Genomic DNA, 20,076 nt, shown 5'->3' on the forward strand with positions numbered 1-20,076 from the left:
TCCAGTAGCCTCCTTCTCTCCATGTGACTAGCTTGGGCTTCCTTACAACATGGTGGCCTCAGCATAAAGCTGGATTTCAAATTATACTGTGCCAAACTTGAAGGCAGAAACTGCAAGTGTCTTCTTAGGGTCCAGCCTTGGAAGGTACCCAGCATCACTGTCATTCCCTTTTGGTTGACACAAGTCACAGAACCAGCCAAAATTCACGGGGAGAGAAAACAGACCACTTCTCAGTGTGCTGAGTGTGTGCTAAGTCACTTGGGTCGTGTCCAGTTCTTTGTGACCCTATGGACTGTAGCCTGCCAGGCTCCTCTGTCTGTGGGATTCTCAGTAGGACAAGGGCAACTTGTTACACCCATCATAATCTATCCACACCCTCATATAATTTTGGGGAGGATTCTGTGAGATATGCAAAGCACTTAACATTTGATACAATAATTTATGTCATTTGTATTTAATAAATGGTAGTTACTGTGAGAAAGGGGATAGAGAGTTGATATTTTGCAGGCATTGGGAAGGCCTTGACTGCCAGTGAAGATACCCAACTCAAACTAACTTAGGCCAAAGGGAATTAATGAGTGGATCTCACACCTGGAAATGGTTGGATGGCATCACTGATTCAATGGACATGAACTTGGGCAAATTTCAGGAGATAGTGAGGGACAGGGAGGCCTGAGTGCTGCAATCCATGGGGTCGCAAAGAGTTGGACACGACTTTGTGACTGAACAACAACAAAAATACCTGGAAAGTCTAGGTAAGTCTGAATTTAGGCACTGCTCACTTCAGGGGCCCAAATGATTGATGTCACCTCTCTCTCACCCTGATTCCCAGGTCTATTGTTTCTACTTGTCTCTGTCTCTCTTTTCATACTGTCCTTATTTTCTCCTGCTGCAGACAGACTTCCTCTATATGGCAGCCTTATGTCTACATTCTTAGACTCTTAGTGCCGCTGACCCATAAAAGATCAAAAAAGAATGGAATTCCCAGCAGAAGTCCTAAGGAAGCTGGGATCAGGTCAACTTGACCTGCTTGCCTATCCTTGAACTAATAACAATGCGGTGTGGGGTGTGTGTGTGGGGGGGACTTCCCTGGCAGTCTTGTGGTTAAGACTCCATGTTCCCAATGCAAGGGGCATGGGTCCAGTCAGTGGGAACTAAGAATTCACATGCTGCATAGTGCAGGAAAAAAAAAAAAAAACTAGTGTCCAGAGGAATGTACCACCACGACTGGCATTGGTAGCCCCCCTAGAACCACAGGGAATTGGGGCACAGTGAGGAGAGGAGAGTTCTTCAAATGAAAGAGAGGGAAGGGAAACTCATCCTGGGTATGACAGAACCTTTACATGGCTTCCAGGGCATCAGCCCTCCCCTGACAATACCCCTTACACACACCTGTGTGACCTCACCTAGTTCAGCCCTCGAAGATCACATCAGCACCCCAGAGTGATATGGAGAGGGAGTATCAGACTGCAGCGATAAGGAAAAGACATTTGGGTTTTCTTTTTCTTTTCCAATCTTCTTCCTCCTGGCTCCCTCAAGTCAAATACCTGGGCTTCAGGGAAGTATCATGGAGAATTCAGACTCAGAATCTCTTAAACTAAGGGGTTTGGCTAACTTACCAAGGCGGGAGAATGGAGCCAGAATTGTGGGCTCATGGAAGAACAATGAAGCACTGTACAGGATAGGGTTTTTATTCACATTTCTGCCTTCTCCAGGCACCAAAGAATGGATGCTTCTGAACAGTGATGTTGGAGGAGACTCCTTGCATTTGGACTGCAAGGAGATCAAACCAATTAATTCTAAAGAAAATCAACTCTGATTATTCATTAGAAGGACTGCTGCTGAAGCTGAAGTTCCAATACTTTGGCCACCTGATGCGAAAAGCCTGCTCATTGGAAAAGACTGATGCTGGGAAAGGCTGAAGGCAGGAGGAGAAGGGGACGACAAGATGGTAGGATGGCATCACTGACTCAATGGACATGAGTTTGAGCAAGCTCTGGGAGACGCTGAAGGACAGGGAAACCTGGCGTGCTGCAGTCCATGGGGTCGCAAAGAGTCAGAACAAATGAACAACTGCCTTCCCCCCAGAGTTCCCTGGCTGGGTACAACACTTACTGTTTAAAAAAAAAGTCTCCTGCACTTTTCTCAAAGGCCACCAGAGGGTGCACAGAGCCCAGCTTCCCTATTAACACGGCCCACAGATAGGACCTGCAGGACATCTGGGGAACTCAAGAGTCCTCAGTAGGAGAGGGTAGGATGGAAAGGAAGTAAGGAGACCCACGGACAGCTGGGTCAAGCTGCTAGGGATCCAGACTGTCTGAGACCTCTAGGCTGACCCAGATGTAGGGCTGGGATGCCTGCCTCTGTCTCTACTGCTGGATTCTAGTGCGGGGTGGTGATGGTGGGGCAGTGATACAGAGTGTGGGATGCTGGATTTCCTCTTCTGTGATGCTGGGGAGGACAACTGAGACAGTGGCAGAAACAGACACCATCCCTAGTAGTTTAAAAGGAATTCAGTGGAAGTAGCACGATCACAGTTGGGGGGGGGGGAGGCCTAGTTTGCCAGCTCGAGCTGGGCCAAGTCAGTTACCCTCTCTGAGCCTCAGTCTCCCCATTATGAAATGAGAGTGCCTGATAGCACATGGTGGGAGTGCTTGCAGTCTCTGAACGGGCATTCGTGTGTTAGCGTCCGTCTTCTGTGACCAGTAGAGACCGGGAACTACAGCAGGAGTCTGGGAACTGCCTTCTATGAAAGATGAGAGTGGTGGCCCCGGGAGGCACCATTTTGACCATTATCCTGGTCCTCTTTAAGCTTGGAGGTGGCTCTGCATCGTTGCCCTGAGGACTGGGATGGGGGCTGGAAGCAGAGCTCAGAAATGCCTCAACACCATGACCACCCCACCTCCCCCGTCTTGCTCACCCAGCTGCCCAGCCTCAGGCACAGTCTGAGCCATCGAGGTCCCCTGCTGGCTGAGTGGTGGGGGACATGTGGAACTGGGGAGATGGGGGAAGAGCACAGAGGCGCTCCAGATGTGTGCGTGACCACATCAGGGAACGCCGGAACAAACAGGCAGAAGGGCGGGGAGGCCGGGAGGAAGGCCCAGGACTCAGGAAGCTCTTTCCCTCCCCTTCCGGACCTAACACACGGGTCTGGGAGACTGGAGCTGCCGGCTCTTCCCCCTTCCTTCCTTACCTTCCTGAGGGGGCCATGGTCCCTGAGGCCTGGACGAGAGGATGAAGAACTGCCTCATCACTCTGGGGCTCCTTCGCTACCTTCTTCACAAAGCTAACCTTCTCCAGCAGAGCATTAGGACTGAGCTTGGACTGGGCTCAGCTGGGGCGGTGGGGGTCCCACCTGTTCTCACCCTGGTGCCTCCCTGGCCCTCCCTTCCCCGCAACCTCCGACGGAGCCGCCACAGCTGGAACCATTCTCCGGCGCTGCCTTTCATCCCTGGTCTCCCCCACCCCCAGTGGCCCCTGTAATTGTGGTCTCAGGCAGCGGCTGCGGGGGCTGGGGCTAGGCTGAGGGCCAGAGCCCAGGGCAGGGCCAGGGCGGGGCTTGGGGGCTGCTGATAGGGGCTTGCCCATGGCATGAGTCCTGTGGGGTTGGGGCTCCAGCAGCAGACACCCTTTCAGGGTTTCATTTTCACATATGCCAAGGCCATGGGCCCACATAGGTCCTCACTTCCCGGGGCTAGGGAGAAGCACCCCAGATGGGGCACTCCTGGGCCCTCATGACAGCAGGCTAGTGCCACGCTTGAGTGCCAGCAAGGCTTGGGCATTGTTTGCTTCCTGGAGTTTTCAAAGAAAGGGTCTTCTCCCTCTCCCTTACATTTCTGTATTTCATGAATAGTGGAGGGTAGGGGAGCAAAGAGATCAGTCTTCCTCTGATGAAGGCCAAAGGGTGGGGGGGGGGGGGGAATCAGTCACTAAACCAGGTCAGTGGCATTTCCCAAATGTGGTCCTCTTGAAAAGCACTTGAGACGTTGGACAGAACTTCAGACCCCCAGGTCTTGCCTCTGGAAAGGCTGATTCAGCTTCATAGAGCCCAGAATTGGAATTTCCCACAACGGCCTACCCCAGGGAACACATACAATGCATCAAATGTGGGAAATGCTAGTGTGAGCACTAGATGTGGAGTAAGGAGGTCTGCAGCCTGGATTATGAACCCATTGCTTGATCCTTTCTGGGCCTCAGTTTCCCCAGCAGCCAATGGGAGTCTGGCTCCCCAGTCTGGCTTGTCCCTGCTGGTGCTCTGTCCTACTCTGGGCTCACGCCTCCTTCCTGGGTTGAGACTGGTTCTGCCCTGCCCCTCCCCAGACCCTTCCCAAACTTTAGACCCAAGCTGTCGCTCTTTCCTGCAGCCTGGTAGGGGGGAGTGGGGAGGGCAGGGGGTGGCTGGGGTCAAACCCGGCTCTGGCTGACGCAGACTGCTTCCTGCCCCCGGCTGTTTCCCTGCTGTCCAGCCAGACTGAACCCCCCACAGCCCCACCCCCACCCCCAGCAGCCTCAAGCCCTTAATTCCTGACAGCTGCGGTGGCTCCCGGCAGAGATGGGGGAGAGAAGGAGGGAGATGCCGTCAGCCTGCTGTTGCTCAGGCCGCCCCCACCACCTGACAGTCTGGGGACAGGGAAGGCCCCACCCCTCTCGTTCGATTCCCTGGAGGGGGGTTGATTCCAGGAATGGGCCCCTTTTTGTCTCTGAGCCCAGAGGCTCTGGTTGTTTATCCTTAAGCCAGGAGGGGCTCTCTTCAGAGAGGGGGCAGTGAGGTTGGGAGGGACGCATAGGTATAGAGTGAGAGGCTTGTGCCCATTTTACAGAGGGGGATGTCAAGGCCACAGTGGGCATAGGTTTTGCTATCAGGGCACAGGTTAGAGCCAGAAACAGAAGCTAAAGCCTCTGTCCCCACCTCTCTGGCTTTCGGGCCCTTTACCCGGATCCGGTACACTCATCCTGCCAGGCGAGCCTACTGCTCAGCTGGGATACGAGGACAGAAAGGGACCCCAGAGAGGAGTGGCCCTGAGGAGTGGCCAGGAAGCTGGTGTTTGGGAGCTCCCAGAGCACCAAGAGGCAGGGCCAAGGTGAGACCTGGGGTATCTACAGGCTGAGCATGGGGAAGGAGGCCTCACTGTTGGGACTGCTGCTGCTATGCTCAAGTGGGCTTTGATCCAGCTCTTCCACTAACTTGCTGGGTGACCTTGAGTAAGTCATGACCCTCTCTGAGCCTCAGTATTTTCTTATGAAATAAAAAGGGATGAAATAAGATGACCTCAAAGCACACTTTCATGATTAAAAGGCTGTCTAATCCCTCCTCTTAGGGTATGCCACCCCTGGATGCTCTGCTCCCAGATAAGCACCCACTGGCGTCCCAGGACTTTTACCTTCACTGGCTCATTGATGAGATGAGGTGGGTCTCATTAACCTCATTTCACTGAGGCAGAGGGTGGCTTGGTGTCCAGGAGGCAACTGTTGAAGGTTGCACAGCCAACAAGAACGAGATGGGGGGGGGCGGGGGAGGCTGCCAACCCCCTCTGCAGGACCCCACACCTGCCTCAGCAGCCAAGCCTGGGAAGTCCCTCCCGAGGTGGGGGAGGCGAACAGAGGGCCAGCCCCTCCCAGTCCCTGCAGGTGTGTATATGCGGCAGGGGGTGGGGGGAGGTGAGGGGGGTGGCTCCCCAGCAGCTGCGGCTCAGCCGGGCGCACACACCTCACAGTAACACACACCTTCCCACACAAACCAGCCAGCCGGCTCACTGGCACCGCCCTGGGCCTGATCACGCAGACCCCAACACCTCTTCTCCCAGGCCCTCCCCGCACGGTCTGCACCGCGTCTCCCACCCCAATGCTAAGCAGACACAGTGGCCTCGGGAGGAGTACACGCCTCTGCCCCCCTCCCCCGTCGCCGTGACGTCACGTGGGGTAGAGCCCTGAGACACGGGGGTTGGGGGGAGGAAAGGGGAGGCGGCCGAGCTCCCCGAGCCGGGACAGTCACTCATTCTTTTGGGCGGTGGGGCCGGGCACAGACAGCGCCGCCCCCCCCACAACTCCCCCCACCCCGCCGCCAGCCTCGCACGCCCTAGGAAGCGCAGGCTCACCGCGCTGTGCTCGGGGGCTCCCCGGCACCCCAGCCTCTCTTCTCTAGCCCACAGCACCTCCGGGCCCCCCTTACACTCAAGAGGCACCAGGAGTTGTTGCAGGGGGGCCTCGGGAAATTCCCCGAACCCCTGTGCCAGGAGGTGCCCGGTGCGCCCGCCCGCCGCCCCCCCCCCGAGGGCGGTGCCCGGGGGCGCTGCCCCATGGAGCAGGGAGGCGGGCACCGTCTGCTCTGGGAGCCGTGACCCGAGTCGGAGCTGTGTGTCGCAGCCGCCCCGACCCCCCGCGGATCATGCGCCGTCGCCCCTGGCTCGCCGGTCCCACCGGGCTGTGAGCCCCCCACTCCTGGCCCATCACGGCCTGCGCGCGATGGGCAGCACTCACCCTTGCCCCTGGCTGCGGCTCCGACCTCGGCCCCAGCCGCGGCCCGCGCTCTGCGCTCTCTTCTTCCTACTGCTGTTGGCTGCCTCCGTGCCCAGGTGAGCCCTCACCTTATGCCCCGCCCTCCTGGAGAGCTGGGACCCCCAGCCACAGGGGCCTCTGCGCGCCTGCTGGGGCAGGGGACCCTGAAAGGAGGGAGGGACGGCGTCGCAGGAAAGTGTTGATGACCAATGAAAAGAGTACTCTCACAAGGAGGGGGTTGAACTGGTGACAGAATAAGGGCAAGCCAGGGAGACAGGGCAGTGCCCAGAAGAGTGATGGCTACTAGAGGGGGAAGTGTGTTTAGGGGGCAGCAAGTGCCAACGTGGAGTCCCTGCTATGCTGAGGGTACATACCTTGCCCCAGGAGTAAGCTCAAATTGCCAAGCTTTACCTTGGAGATTGCCCCTAGGCAGAGGCAGGGGGTGGGAGCCCAAAGGGGGTCGCCCAGGTGAGGTCAATGAGAGATGGCAGCTAGAAGTGTCCTTAGGGTGCATATGCATGTGTGTGTGTGTGTGTCTGTGTCTTTCTGTCTGTGGTCAAGTGAGCCCAGCAAGCTGAGTTGTAAACAGCAGTCTGTGTGCACATGTGCGGATATGAGGGCTCATGGATCAATGTATGTTCAGATGAACATGTGTGTGAACTTGTGAGTGTCCGTGTGTATGTGTATAACTACGTCTGAGGAAGTGTGCATGTAGGTAATTGTTCCTGCATCTGTGTGTCCACTTCAATGTGTGCACAAGTGTGTCTGCATGAATGTGACTGTCTGAAGCATGCCATTGGGAGTGGTCTCCCGGAGAACGCTGCGCTTGAGCGCATCAATGCCTGGGGATGTACTTATGAAATACTGTGTGCGAAGGCATACCGGATGTGTGCGCATTTGCACTTGTTAATCAGTATGGGTGTGCAGCCCAGTGGGCTGTCTTGGAGGAGAGGATGGTGAGAAGGTCAAGAAAAGGAGAGTGCTTTGAGGGTACACTGATGGGCTCAAACCCTGGAAAGCAGGGGTTGGGACAGATGGATTATGGCCTTTGGGACAGAGTGTGTATAGTTAGATGGGGCCCTCCTAGCCCCCAAAACCTTCACCCACCCCAACCCCACCTGCCTGCAGGTCTGCGTCCAACGATATCCTGGGCCTCCGCCTCCCCCAGGAGCCCGTGCTCAACGCCAACACGGTGTGCCTGACATTGCCAGGCTTGAGCAAGCGGCAGATGGAGGTGTGTGTGCGCCACCCTGACGTGGCTGCTTCAGCCATCCAGGGCATCCAGATCGCCATCCATGAGTGCCAGCACCAGTTTCGGGATCAGCGCTGGAACTGCTCTAGTCTCGAGACTCGAAACAAGATCCCTTATGAGAGTCCCATCTTCAGCAGAGGTAGCTGCCCCTCACCCTCGCCCTGCCCACCCCATTCAGCACCCCAACTCCAGAGGTGATCTGCCAGCCTTCTCCTAACCCACTCCTTCAAGCTGGCAAGCTCCCCAGGTGCTCATCTCTTAGCCGTGTTGCTCTCCTCCTGCCTCTTTCTGCTCTGGGCAAGTCCATGGTTGGAGGGTGGGGGGTGGGCAGTCCGACGAACGGTGCAGATGTGACTCCAGGCTGGGCTGTGTGGGATGCAGGTGGCAGGTTTCATCCCTGAGAACTGAACTCCTGGGTTATCCTGCCCTGAGATTGACTCTGCATATCTCAGGCCCAGGAAATAACCATATCTGTCACCTGCCTCAATTTACCCTATACCCAACTAGTAAATAGCATTTAGGATGGAGGGCCTGTGATGAACTACCCAGAATCCACACGAAGAGGGGTCAGGGACCTTTGCCCAACAGTGTAGGTGAGGGAAGCCTAAGTAGGTAAAACTATACTTCTGCAGAAGCCTTTCCCAGCAGGGAACACCACCAGCCTCCCTGTCATCCTTGCTGCCCCTGCAAACCCTCTCTGAATCAGAGGCACTGGGTGTGTGCCTGTCTTCTGCCCAACAGGCTTCACTTACGGTTCTGCCTATCCCTTTTCCCCTCATGGCTGGGAGAAGCTGCAGCCTACTATCTGTCCCCCTCCCTGGACTTTTGGGTGACCCACCCGGACAATCCCTAGAGTGGCTTGGGCTGGAGATGGCAGGTGCTTTCCTCATCAGTTCCCCTCACAGCCACCTCCTGCCCTGGTATCTTAAGCTTTGATTCAGGTCTTTGGGAAAAGATGGGGGTCTTGCCTCCTGGATGGACCTGACTGTGTCTCTCTCTCCTCCGCGCAACTACTAGGGTGGGACAGCGTGGGGACCTGACTCCTTGGGACTTGTACGATTCTCAGGTGACAGGAGAGGAGGCCAGGTACCCCTGTACTGGGTGGCTTTTGGGCCCACGGGCTTTTGGGAGAGTCAGACTCTAATGTACCCTAAATTCAGAAAGAACTGAGTCGGGGCATTCCCTGTCCACCAGGACCCCTCCGCGCATCCCCGGAGCCCCCAAGTCAGGGGCCACCCCAGCCTCCCCCAGCCCAGCCCCTGGCCGCCCGCCCCGCCCCCGCGCGCTCTCCCTGCTCCCTCCCCCGCGCGCCCGGGGCGCTGTTTCTCCCCGGCCGAGCCCAGCCCGACGCGTGTGGCGGCATGCAGCCGCGAACTAATCCCCGCGGGCCGCGGCAGACGGCTCCCGGCCCCAGCCGCGCGCCTCTCAAAGAGGGCGACCCCCCCACCCACCCCGTCCCCGCGCTCCCGCCCCGCCCGCCCCGCTGCCCGCGAGCCCCTCCGGCAGTCTGCCGGGAGAGGATGCCCGCGACCCCCGGCCGATCTGCCGGCCCGATCCGGCCGGGCGCCCCGCCCTGGCCGCCCCCGCTGCCGCCTGGCTCACGGACACGAAGTGACAGGCCCCTGCATCTCTCCTGCCCCGGCCGGGCTGGGCCGGCGCTCCCCGCTGCCGCGCGCCCGAACCCACTCCAGGATTCTGGGTCACCCGCGCTCCCCGAAGTCCGGTTCTCGCCAGCGTTGGGCTCCGAGTTTGCTCCGGGTTCCGCTCGCTGAGGACTCGGGCACCCCTGTCTCTTCTGGGGAGGCGAGGCTAGCTCTTCGCCCCTCTTCCCGGGGCCTCCGTGTCCCCTCTTTCCCTCTGGTCCTCCTGCCCCCTCTAGACCGAGTCAACCCAGGCGCCCCGACTGCTTCGACCGGGGGAGGCCCGTTCGGGCTGGTGGAGGACACGGGGGCTTTGCAGCTTGGGGGAGAGTTCGGAGCGGTGGAACCCCGCGGGGTTGGCGCTGTGCCAGGCGCTCCCGGGTTCACCTGCAGTTTAATAAGCGGGAGGTGAGCTAGGGGGACGGGTAGGGGGGGAGGTGAGGTGTGGAGGGGGGAGACTTGCCGGGGCTAGCCGGCGCGGGGCGGCGCCCAGCGCGGGGAGGGGGCGGGACAGCGCGGCTCCTGGGCTCCTGCAGGGAGGCTGGGCTCCTGCCTTTGGCCTCAGAACTCCGGCCTACCTTTGCGGCTTCTGCCTCTCCCTGCACCCCCACCTCCCCTTTGCAACACCTCATTTCTACCTCTCCATCCTCCTCGGAGGATGGCCTCCTCGGAGGGCTTCTGGAAAGAAATGTCCACTCCGCACCCCTCTGCTCACCTCCCAGGGCCACCGTTGCGCTGCCTCACTCACTCCACACTCTTGTGGGACCATTTTCTTGGCCCATCACCTCAAGGACTAGCTAAATTTGAATCCCATGGGCCAGTCTTGGCAGTAAGGAGCCCCTGGACTGGATTCTTCCCCCAGTCTCCCTTCTTTTCAAGTCACAGATTGTCCATGAGGAGATCAGGTGACCCCAGTTTCCCCATATGGATTATCAGTATGGTGACCCCTCCTCTGACCCAGGCTGCCAATGGAGTTCTTTTAAAGGTGCACTTGGGCTTCCCAGGTGCCTCAGTGGGTAAAGAACCCACCTGCCAATGCAAGAGACATGAGACGTTGGTTTGATCCCTGGGTGGGGAAGATCCCCTGGAGGAGGGCATGGCAACCTACTCCAGTATTCTTGCCTGGAGAATCCCCATGGACAGAGGAGCCTGGTGGGTTACAGGCCATGGAGTTGCAAAGAGTCGGACAGAAGTGACTTAGCATGCACATGCATGCCGCCATGTTTAAAATTCAGAGACTGCTTCCAGGAGGTGGTCCCCCAGGTCTTCCACCTGAGTACTGTCACTGTCATCTAATTGTCCTGACACTTTCCCTGCAATGGGTTGGCTGAAGGGATGGAGTTCTCATGTAGGAGGTAGAGGGAAGGGTGTTTGAGCACCTGGGGTGGGTGCTAGGGAAGCAGGACACACAATAGGGCTTTCCCCAACCAAGGAGAGGGAGATGGGGCTGCTGGAACCTGGGAGTTGGGAGGCAGGGAGAGTGGGGTCTCTAGGGGACTAGAGTCCTAAATAAACTGTGAGAGGACCACCCCCATCTCAGAGGCAGCTGTGACCCAAGGATCCTGATATCCCCAGCTTTCAGTTCTGAGGACTCACACAGTTGGTGCTTGGGTGGGTGAGATGCTGGACAAACATTGGCTAGAAGGAGCTCTTTATTATGTGGCTTAAAGAACTCCACCTCTTACTCAGGATGCAGGGACCAGAGGGAGATTTGAGAAAGGGGCTGTTTAGAGCTGGACTTGGGCATTGGAGTTAGAAGGGATGAGAGGACAGGGACAGATGTGGTGGAGAGAGTAGACTCATGCAGCAGGTCCTGGAGCACTGGCACAGTTTGGGAACCGCCCTCCCTAAGGCCCAGACTCATTCAGAATGGATGGAAAGAGGGGGCGTGAGGCTCTGCAGTAAGCCAGGCTCCCAGCCCAGGAGAACCCAGCAATTTGAGAGTCTAGCCTCTGCTCTTCAAGGCCCTGGCTCTTTGTCTCCCACCTCCCTTTTACATTCACCCTCAGGGAGTCTTGTTTTTATGTGTGGGCTTGGGATATGTGATGGTACTCACATGGGGAGACTAAGGAACAGGCAATCATATCCTAATGATTATCCTAACCATAATCATAATCATATCCTAACAGGATCACCTAAAGTCCTGTTATTCTTGTTTGTTTAGTCACTAAGTTGAGTCCGACTCTTCGGCAACCTCTTGGACTGTTACCCACCAGGTTCCTCTGTCCATGGGGTTTCCCAGGCAAGAATAATGGAGCGTGTTGCCATTCCCTTCTCCGGAAGGAGACTTTCCCAACCCAAGTACTTGCTGTTTGCTGATCACTGTTCTGAAGCACTTTACCTGTTCTGTAGGATCTTCAAACAAACCCCATGCACTAGGTTCTATCATTATCCTCCTTTTATAAATGAAGCTTAGAGAGGTTGGGTAACTTGCCATTAGTCACACAGCTTGTACATGAGCTGCAGAGCCAGGACTCAAGTGTAGGCCAGCTGTTCTTAGAGATTGCACTCAACCCCCTGCATACTGCCTCCCAAGCTGCAAGGCCACCATGATCTCCTACCTGGTGCCCAGAGGTGAACTGGTACAATGGAGAAGTAATCCAAAAAATGGAACTGACATGTACACGCGCACTCTCACACACCAGCACCTACCCATAGTTGTGAAGACGTGACGCTACATTCAGTGTCACTCCTAAGTGTTCCCACATATACGCAACCCTCTCTCTCTCCCAGGCCGGGAACATGAACACGCACAGATTATTTGCACACAGATTATTTGTGTGGAGGGAATGGAGACCAGACTTCTCCACCTCTCCTCCCTCTTTGACTTGAATGGGCAGGTCCCAAGCTTCTCTAAACCTTCCTAGTTCCCACTGGCTCCCGAGTCCTCTCTCCTCCACACTTCTCTGCCCTCCAAACCTCCTCCCCCAGCCCCTTCCTGGCCGTTGGCTGCGTCCTGTAGCAGCAGCTGACTCCAGTTAGATGCTGGCAGTCCCTGTCCCAGATCAAAGGCAGGGCGGCTAATTGTGCGTCTTAACGAGCCCCCACCCCCCAGTGCTCCGGGCAGCCCAGCTGGCCAAGGCCCCACCCCTCTCCCCCTCCAGCTGGCCAGCTGGCACTGTGCCTGCGTCTGCCCCAGACAGTTGGGGCCAGGACCGAAACTGGGGCCCAGAATGGGAGCTGGGGGCAGACCCAATGGGCTGGCCTTCTCTGAATGCTTGGAGCAGAGGGTGACCACACAAGCCTTGCCTGGTCACTCCTACACGTGGCTGTGAGAGGTGCCAGAGGCCATGGGATGGTATCTTTAGCTGCCCAGGGTAGGTAGGGGTGTTCTTTGTAAGCTGTGGGCTACATTTCTCCAGATTCCTCTAGGCCTGCCCTTGAATGTAATGGAGCCTGGAAGATCGTGGTTGGGTTGGCCCAGCACATCTCCTGGGGCCAGCAACTTGCTCTTTCCTGGTGTTATGCATAGACAGTCAGAGGACTGGGAACTGTGCTATCTGGGTTTCTTACTCAGAAGCAGGTCTTCTCCAGAGCCAAATGTCCTTCAGTAGAAAGTGACCAGGCCTGGGAGCTGGGAGAGCTGGGGCTGGGCCCAGCTACATTACCCCTCTTTTGTACAGTGTGTGTAAGTGTGTGTGTGTGTGTGTGTGTTGGGAGGGGTGCTTTCTGGGCTGCCTCTGGTGGTCTATATATGGCCATTTGTCCTAGAAGCAGGCTGATGACTCCCCCACCCCAGGCAATAAGTGCTCAGGGTCCCACAGATAAAAGGCAAGGGATAAATACAGGGTGTGTGCCTCAGCTAGAGTCTGCCTTTCTTTCCCTTGGGCCCCACCTCCCAGGGCATTGTCTACTCCTCTGCAACTCCCACCAGTTCCCAGAGCCCCCTCTGAGGGCTCCTGCCTATTCTCTGTTCCTTCCTGTTTCCTCAGAGCTGGGTTTTTCTTAGAAAAGGTCCTGAGATGTCATCGGCTGGAATGAGAAGCTAAAGAGGGACCATCTGCTTTATGGGCTTCTGGTGACCCAAGCGATTTGTTCTAGAGTGGGCCATGAGCTGCAGAGCTCCGGGCCTGGCTGGGGAAACAAGGAAGGGCAATAGCCTGAAGCTGCAGCAGCAGTGGGTGAAGTCAGACAGCAGGAAAGAACTTCTCAAAAATATCGAGGGTTTACGTAGTCCTTACTAGGAGTAAGGTATTATCCTAAGCATTTTAAATTTCTTAACTCAGTTCTTGGAACAACAATGAGACAGATGTTTTACAGATGAGAAAATTGAGGCACAGAGAGGTCAAGTCACTTGGCCAAGGTCACATAGCTATTACCAGCTAGTAAGTGGAAGAGCCAAGATTTGAAACCCAGGCAGTCTGGCTCCAGAGTTCATATTCTTTTACACATCTTTTCTGGTTTTTTTTTTTCGCCAGGCAGGGAGAGGGGGACAGGGCCCTGTGATGCAGAGGGTAAGCATTAGGGGCAGGACTGGGTTAAGGTCTCTGTCCAGTCCTGATTGGCTCTCTGGGGTCAGTGAGGCCTTCAAGTCCTCTCAGTCTTGATGCTGAGGTAGTAGGATCTGGAGTTATTTCTTCTGAATCTCTGGCCTCTCCTAAGCCATCAGCTCCTAGCCGAGTTCTGGCTTCCCCACAGGTGTCTATGGCTCAGCAGAATCTCCTGCTCATGTGGGAGCTGTTACTACCCTTGGTTTCTCCCACTGCTCACACTCTCTCGGGTTCAGAGTCTGGTCAGAGACCTGCCCTTAGCCGGTCCTTTCTCAGATGCAGAATAAGATGCAGCTTGCAGGTCCAGAAGACCAACTCTCCTCTGCAAGTAGGCCTCCCCCTGCCACAGACCCAGAGAATGGCTCAAGCTGGGAATGTCAAGGAGGAGGAGCAGTGTAGACAAGTCCTGGGCTCCTGAGAGTCACTCATCTGGGAAGCTTTGCACCCATGAGCATCTCATGAAGGCATCTACCTTAGCTAACTGTTCCTTCTCAGTGTTCAACATGACTATACTCTTTTTTTTTTAACATTTATTTTTATTTATTTGGCTGCATAGAATCTTAGTTGTGGCATGTGGGATCTAGTTCCCTGACCAGGGATCGAACCCAGCCCCCCCTGTATCAGGAGTGCAGAGTCTTAGCCACTGGACCACCAGGGAATTCCCTCAACATGACTATACTCTTAACCCGGAGTCAGCAGGGGGCTCACTCCTAGCATCCTTGAGACAACCTCTTCAGCTGACCTGAACAAACCGCAGGCAGGGTGGCTGGGCAATGCCCTTTTCCGAGCAGACTTTCTGGGATGTCACGTGGACAGGGAAGGGGGAAATTCCGCTGGCTCTTTTCCCTCCCTCTGGTACCTGGCCATCAGAAGGTGTTCTGTGATGTGCCCAAAGGGGTGGCTGCAGTCAGGATATCTTGGGGCTGGAACCTTAGGAGGATACCATCTCCTCTTACCCTTCTGCCCATTACCGTCCCCTGGGGCCCAGAATTCCATCACTGGTAATTTATTTCTTTTAGGTTAAAATTTGCCTTCTTTCTGAAGGCTTATCTTAAAATGGCGAATATTGCATGAGAGGTAATAACTTAAGTCTTTGATGGCAAAAAAAAAAAAAATGTTTACTAGATAGTGTCTGTCCAACGGGAGAGCTGTAGACACAAATTCTGAGCTTGCTAAGGGTGAAGGGAAAGGAGTTCAAAAAGGAGGGCTGTGAGGAGTCCTCCCGTATTCCATCCCGCGTGCAGAACTTCCGGCGGGGCGGCGTAATTTCTGCCCCTCTCTGAGTCTATGTCCTTGTACCAGATCCCTCCCCCGCCCAACACTGGGCCCGGCTTCCCCTCGGTGCGATGAGAAGGCTGGGTGAGGAGGGCCCCTCAAAGGCCGTTTCCCGCATTTCTACGCCCAGGTTTCCGAGAGAGTGCCTTCGCCTACGCCATCTCGGCAGCGGGCGTGGTGCACGCGGTATCCAATGCCTGCGCCCTGGGCAAGCTGAGGGCCTGCGGCTGCGACGCGTCCCGGCGCGGCGACGAGGAGGCCTTCCGTCGGAAGTTGCACCGCCTGCAGCTGGAAGCGCTGCAGCGCGGCAAAGGCCTGAGCCACGGAGTTCCCGAGCACCCTGCCCTGCCCCCTGCCAGCCCCGGCCTGCAGGACTCCTGGGAGTGGGGCGGCTGCAGCCCTGACGTGGGTTTTGGAGAGCGCTTCTCTAAAGACTTTCTGGACTCCCGGGAACCTCACAGAGACATCCATGCGCGCATGAGGCTCCACAACAACCGAGTAGGGAGGCAGGTGAGCGCCCCACCCCGCTGGGCCGGCTCAGACCCCTCTGCCTAGGGCCCCTCCCCTCCCCCGGGCTCATCTCTCCTCTGGAGACCTTATCACTGTCCCTAACTCAGCAACTTATCGTTGTGTGTGCTTAATCTCTCAGTCCTGTCCGACTCTTTGCAACCCCATGGACTAGCCCTCCAGGCTCCTCTGTCCATGGGGATTCTCCAGGCAGGAATACTGGAGTGGGTTGCTGTGCCCTCCCCCAGGGGATCTTCCCAACCCAGGTCTCCTGCAGCAGATTCTTTACTGTCTGAGCCACCAGGGAAGCCCCAGCTTATCATCGCCCCCTCCTAATTTGGTCATCAAATATGTGTTGGCTAGCTACTGTGTGCCAGGCACCAGGCTAGGCCTGGGGCTATGAGGACAAAACAGCCTCTGACCTGGAAGAGCTTCCCCTCTGCTGAGCAGCCTGATCCTCCCAGTTCCTGCTGTGAGCGGAGGGGAGAGCTCTGGGTTGCAGTCAGGACCTCCAAGTCTAGGCCTAGCTCTGCCACTCAGTCTCCTCCCCTATAAAGTGAGAAGGTTGAACTGGATGATCTGTAAGACTCCCTAGTGCGAATGTTCCTTGATTCTGTTTCCCTATGCTTAGACACCCCTCCTCTCCCAGGCTTTCAGTGCAGAACGAGAAATTCCTGCAAAGGGAGATTCCCTGGGGCCACAGTGGTACTGTGTTCTTACCATCCTCATTTCTCTGCACCCCCTGCCACCTCCAACATTCATACTCCCTGAAAGGGTCATTCATCTTAAAGGGGGCTCCCCCCTTTAAGAAGAAGAGGAGGAGGAGGAGGAGAAGCAGGGGAAGAGAAGGAAAGGGAGGAAGAGGAAGGAGAAGAGGGGGAGGAGGAAGAAGGGGAGGAGGATGAAGGAGTGGAGAGGGAGGAAGGGAGGGGGAGGGGGAGAGGGAGAGGACAGAAAGGATGAAACAAAGGAAGGGAGTTGTGGAGGAAAGAAAGAAGGGAAAGTAATAGCACACATTCGATTTATTGAGTCCTTTCTCTGTGTTAGTCATTGTTCTGGAGCATTTTACTGCATATTTGCATATTTCACTTAAACCTACCTATGAAGGTTCTATTATTCACCTCGTGTTCAGATATGGAAAGTGAGGCACAAATAGACTTAAGAAGCTTGGCTAAGGTGATGCAACTAGTGAGAAAGTGGCAGAGGCAGGATTCACCTCCAAGCAGTTGAGCCCTGAACCCTTTTGTTCTATAGTGTAGTCTACATGAAGATGCCTCCCTAGCCCTCGTGGTAGCTCAGCTCCCTCTTTTCTTGGCTACTCAGCCCCCTGTCCCTTCTCTCGGCCCCGCCCCGTCTGCTCAGGCCTTGTGTCTGGCTTCCCCTCACTCTGGCTGGCACTTTCTCCTGGCTTCTCAGCCCAGGCTGGTTCACCTCCTTCTTCCACAAAGACTGGAGCTGATTCAGCTCTCCCATCATGACTGAGAGGTGAGGTAAACTGAGGCATATCCACCCTGAGGTCACGTCCAGCTCCCACCCGGTTCTGCCCTGTTCATGCAGCTCTTTTCCCAAGCTTCCATTACTACCTCAGCCCATACCAACAGTGCCTCCTCCTCCTTGTTAAACTGGTTAATTAATGGCTGCTGCCTGTGGGAAGCAGATGTTCTGGAGCTGTTGGCCTGGGGAGGCACTGGGCTGCTTTCCACGTGGTGTTGACACCACAGGCTGCACATACAAGCTGCAGAGCCTTTTAAGACTTGGAGGAATGGGGTCCCTCTCTTATGGCCATATTGCCCAGGTTTGAGGGCCCCTGATCATTGCTTTGTGTTTGTGGAGTGGAGCAGGGGGAGGGGCATGTAGCCAGTTTCCTCTAGGGTCTCTGGTGAGGCTCTTTGGGAGGAGACTCAGGAGAGCAGGCTAAGTGCTGGGCAAGAAGTGGATAGGTTGTATTATGGTAACTAGCTCCCTTGGAAGCCCAGGAGCCTCTCTCCACTTTCATTGCCCTGGGGGTCTGGCTCTTTGCATTCCCTTTGGTTCTGTATTCAGGTTGAGCCTTTGGCTCCTGTTGATGCTGTTTCCTAGGAGGAATGGTGGCACTCAGTGCTGGGCAGAATAAGCCCCAGCCTGTATGATGGGGAGGAGGGGAAGGGGAATCTCTCCAGCCCCTGGCCCTCCCCTTAGGCTCCTTGCAAAGTGCTACAGGGCCCAGAGGAAGAAAGGGGCTTTCTCAGACTCCCCACAGTCTCTCCTCACAGCCTGGAGTGAGGCCAGAGGCTTTGGGCTGGGAGGTAGTGGGGCTAGCACACCCCTGCTCCTGGTCCCTACCTGAGGGTTGGAAGAAGAGGGAATTTCCCTGAGGATCTGGGATCCCCCTCAGGAAGCAAGAGCCTCCAGCCCCAAGGGCCCCCTGCAGCTGCTGGGAAAGGAGGTGGGAGAGGAGGGGTGCAGGAAGGAGGGAATTCCCCTGGGGTCTGACCGGGTGGGCGGTGAAAGACAGAACAGCAGAAGAGGAGGCAGAACTCTTGTCCTGATTGCCTGGTTGAGAAGCTGTGCCACCCACCCACCGGCTTCGAGCCTCAGCCTTTGCCTCTGTTCAATGGGAGTTGGTTTGCAAAGCCTCTGAGATTCTCCCAGGCCAAGGTCTGTGTGGGGAGGAGGGCAGTGGGGCCGGCCGCGGGCGTCACCCTCCCCTGTGCCTCCCTCTGCAGGCGGTGATGGAGAACATGCGGCGGAAGTGCAAGTGCCACGGCACGTCAGGCAGCTGCCAGCTCAAGACTTGCTGGCAGGTGACGCCCGAGTTCCGCGCGGTGGGGGCGCTGCTGCGCAGCCGCTTCCACCGCGCCACGCTGATCCGGCCGCACAACCGCAACAGCGGACAGCTGGAGCCGGGTCCCGCGGGGGCACCCTCGCCCGCCCCGGGCCTCCCAGGGCCACGGCGCCGCGCCAGCCCCGCCGACCTGGTCTACTTCGAGAAGTCGCCGGACTTCTGCGAGCGGGAGCCGCGCCTGGACTCGGCGGGCACCGTGGGCCGCCTGTGCAACAAGAGCAGTGCGGGCCCCGACGGCTGCGGCAGCATGTGCTGTGGCCGCGGCCACAACATCCTTCGGCAGACGCGCAGTGAGCGCTGTCACTGCCGCTTCCACTGGTGCTGCTTCGTGGTGTGCGAGGAGTGCCGCATCACGGAGTGGGTCAGCGTCTGCAAGTGAGCGACAGTTCTCCTCCCTCAGGCTGGCCCTCTGTGGCTGCCGTCTTGGCCGAGCATCACCTTTGGTTCCTGGGAGTGGAGGCTGGACCACAAGATTTTATAGGAACCTCCCAGCTCTGAGGTCATCAAGACTTCAATCTCGGGACAGTTCAGGCTTGCTTGGACCTCCCCCACTCACTTCTGTGGGCTTCAGGACCGATTTCGCTTCCCGGATCTCTGCCCCAAGCTCAGATAGCTCCTTTGGGCTGGAGGTTGCCCCACACTTTAGGGCAGTGTCAGCCAGGCTTGCTCTGGGCTTGCTTCCTTTTATCTCCTCACCCCTTCCGCTGGAGTGGGAGGAAACCAATGGAAGCTGGTGGGTAGGGGGAGGAGGAGTGCAAAGAAGAAATGGACATCACTGAGCTGAAGTGTTTCTGCAGAGGCCTCAGAGGTTCTCCTCCACAAGCCCCTGCCCCTCCTCGTTCATTTAACAAATATTTATTTTGCACTCTTTGTGGCCTGGCACTCTGTGAGGATGAGAGGTGCTGGGGATACAGATGTGAATAAGAGACACAGCACCTACCCTCTTGGAGTTTACATTCTGGCTGGGGAAGATGGGCAATAAACAAGAAAATGCACAAGCAAGGGCATTTCAGACAATGCTGTGTGATGTGAAGAAAATAAAGCAAGGTGCTAGATGTAGAGTGATTTGTGGGGAGTGGGGCCCCTTTAGATAAAGCTGCTGATCGGAGAGAACTGCACGCTGAGACCTCATGATGAGGAGAACTGTGCTAAAATATTTGTGTAAAATGTGTATGCTAAGTCGTTTCAGTTGTGTCTGACTCTTTGCGAGTCCATGGGCTATATGTAGCCTGCCAGGCTCCTCTGTCCATGGGGATTCTCCAGGCAAGAATACTGGTGTGGGTTGCCATGCCCTCCTCCAGGGGATCTTCCCAACCCAGTGATCGAACCCCCGTCTCCCATATTGCAGGCAGATTCTTTACCATCTGAGCCACCAGGGAAGCCCAAGAATACTGGAGTGGGTAGCCTATCCCTTCTCCAGGGGAACTTCCCAACCCAGGAATCGAACTGGAATCTCCTGCATTGCAGGCAGATTCTTTACCAGCTGAGCTACCAGGGAAGCCAGAGCCATGCACAAATCGAGGGTTAAGGGCTTTCCAGGCAGAGGCCATGTGAATGCAAAGGCTCTGAGGTCAGAAAGATCTCAGAAGGAAC

The 20,076-nt window shown here is 56.4% G+C and overlaps 1 protein-coding gene across 1 annotated transcript; it reads left to right on the forward strand.

Annotated features, from left to right (window-relative positions):
- The first annotated feature begins 5,942 nt into the window (after nucleotides 1-5,942).
- Nucleotides 5,943-19,538, forward strand: WNT10A (Wnt family member 10A). The gene is made up of 4 exons (XM_020904702.2): nucleotides 5,943-6,572; nucleotides 7,624-7,886; nucleotides 15,283-15,662; nucleotides 18,365-19,538. The coding sequence occupies exons 1-4, from the start codon at nucleotides 6,463-6,465 to the stop codon at nucleotides 18,860-18,862; spliced, it is 1,251 nt and encodes a 416-aa protein (XP_020760361.1). The 5' UTR covers nucleotides 5,943-6,462; the 3' UTR covers nucleotides 18,863-19,538.
- Nucleotides 19,539-20,076: the final 538 nt, after the last annotated feature.

Source organism: Odocoileus virginianus, chromosome 30, assembly GCF_023699985.2.
Source record: "Odocoileus virginianus isolate 20LAN1187 ecotype Illinois chromosome 30, Ovbor_1.2, whole genome shotgun sequence".
NCBI lineage: Eukaryota > Metazoa > Chordata > Mammalia > Artiodactyla > Cervidae > Odocoileus > Odocoileus virginianus.

Excerpts from the sequence above, each read along its gene's own strand:
- WNT10A (XM_020904702.2), top strand. The coding sequence starts at position 6,463 with ATGGGCAGCACTCACCCTTGCCCCTGGCTGCGGCTCCGACCTCGGCCC. Across the intron at positions 7,887-15,282 it reads GAGTCCCATCTTCAGCAGAG|GTTTCCGAGAGAGTGCCTTC; the intron begins GTAGCTGCCCCT and ends TTCTACGCCCAG. Across the intron at positions 15,663-18,364 it reads ACAACCGAGTAGGGAGGCAG|GCGGTGATGGAGAACATGCG; the intron begins GTGAGCGCCCCA and ends CTCCCTCTGCAG.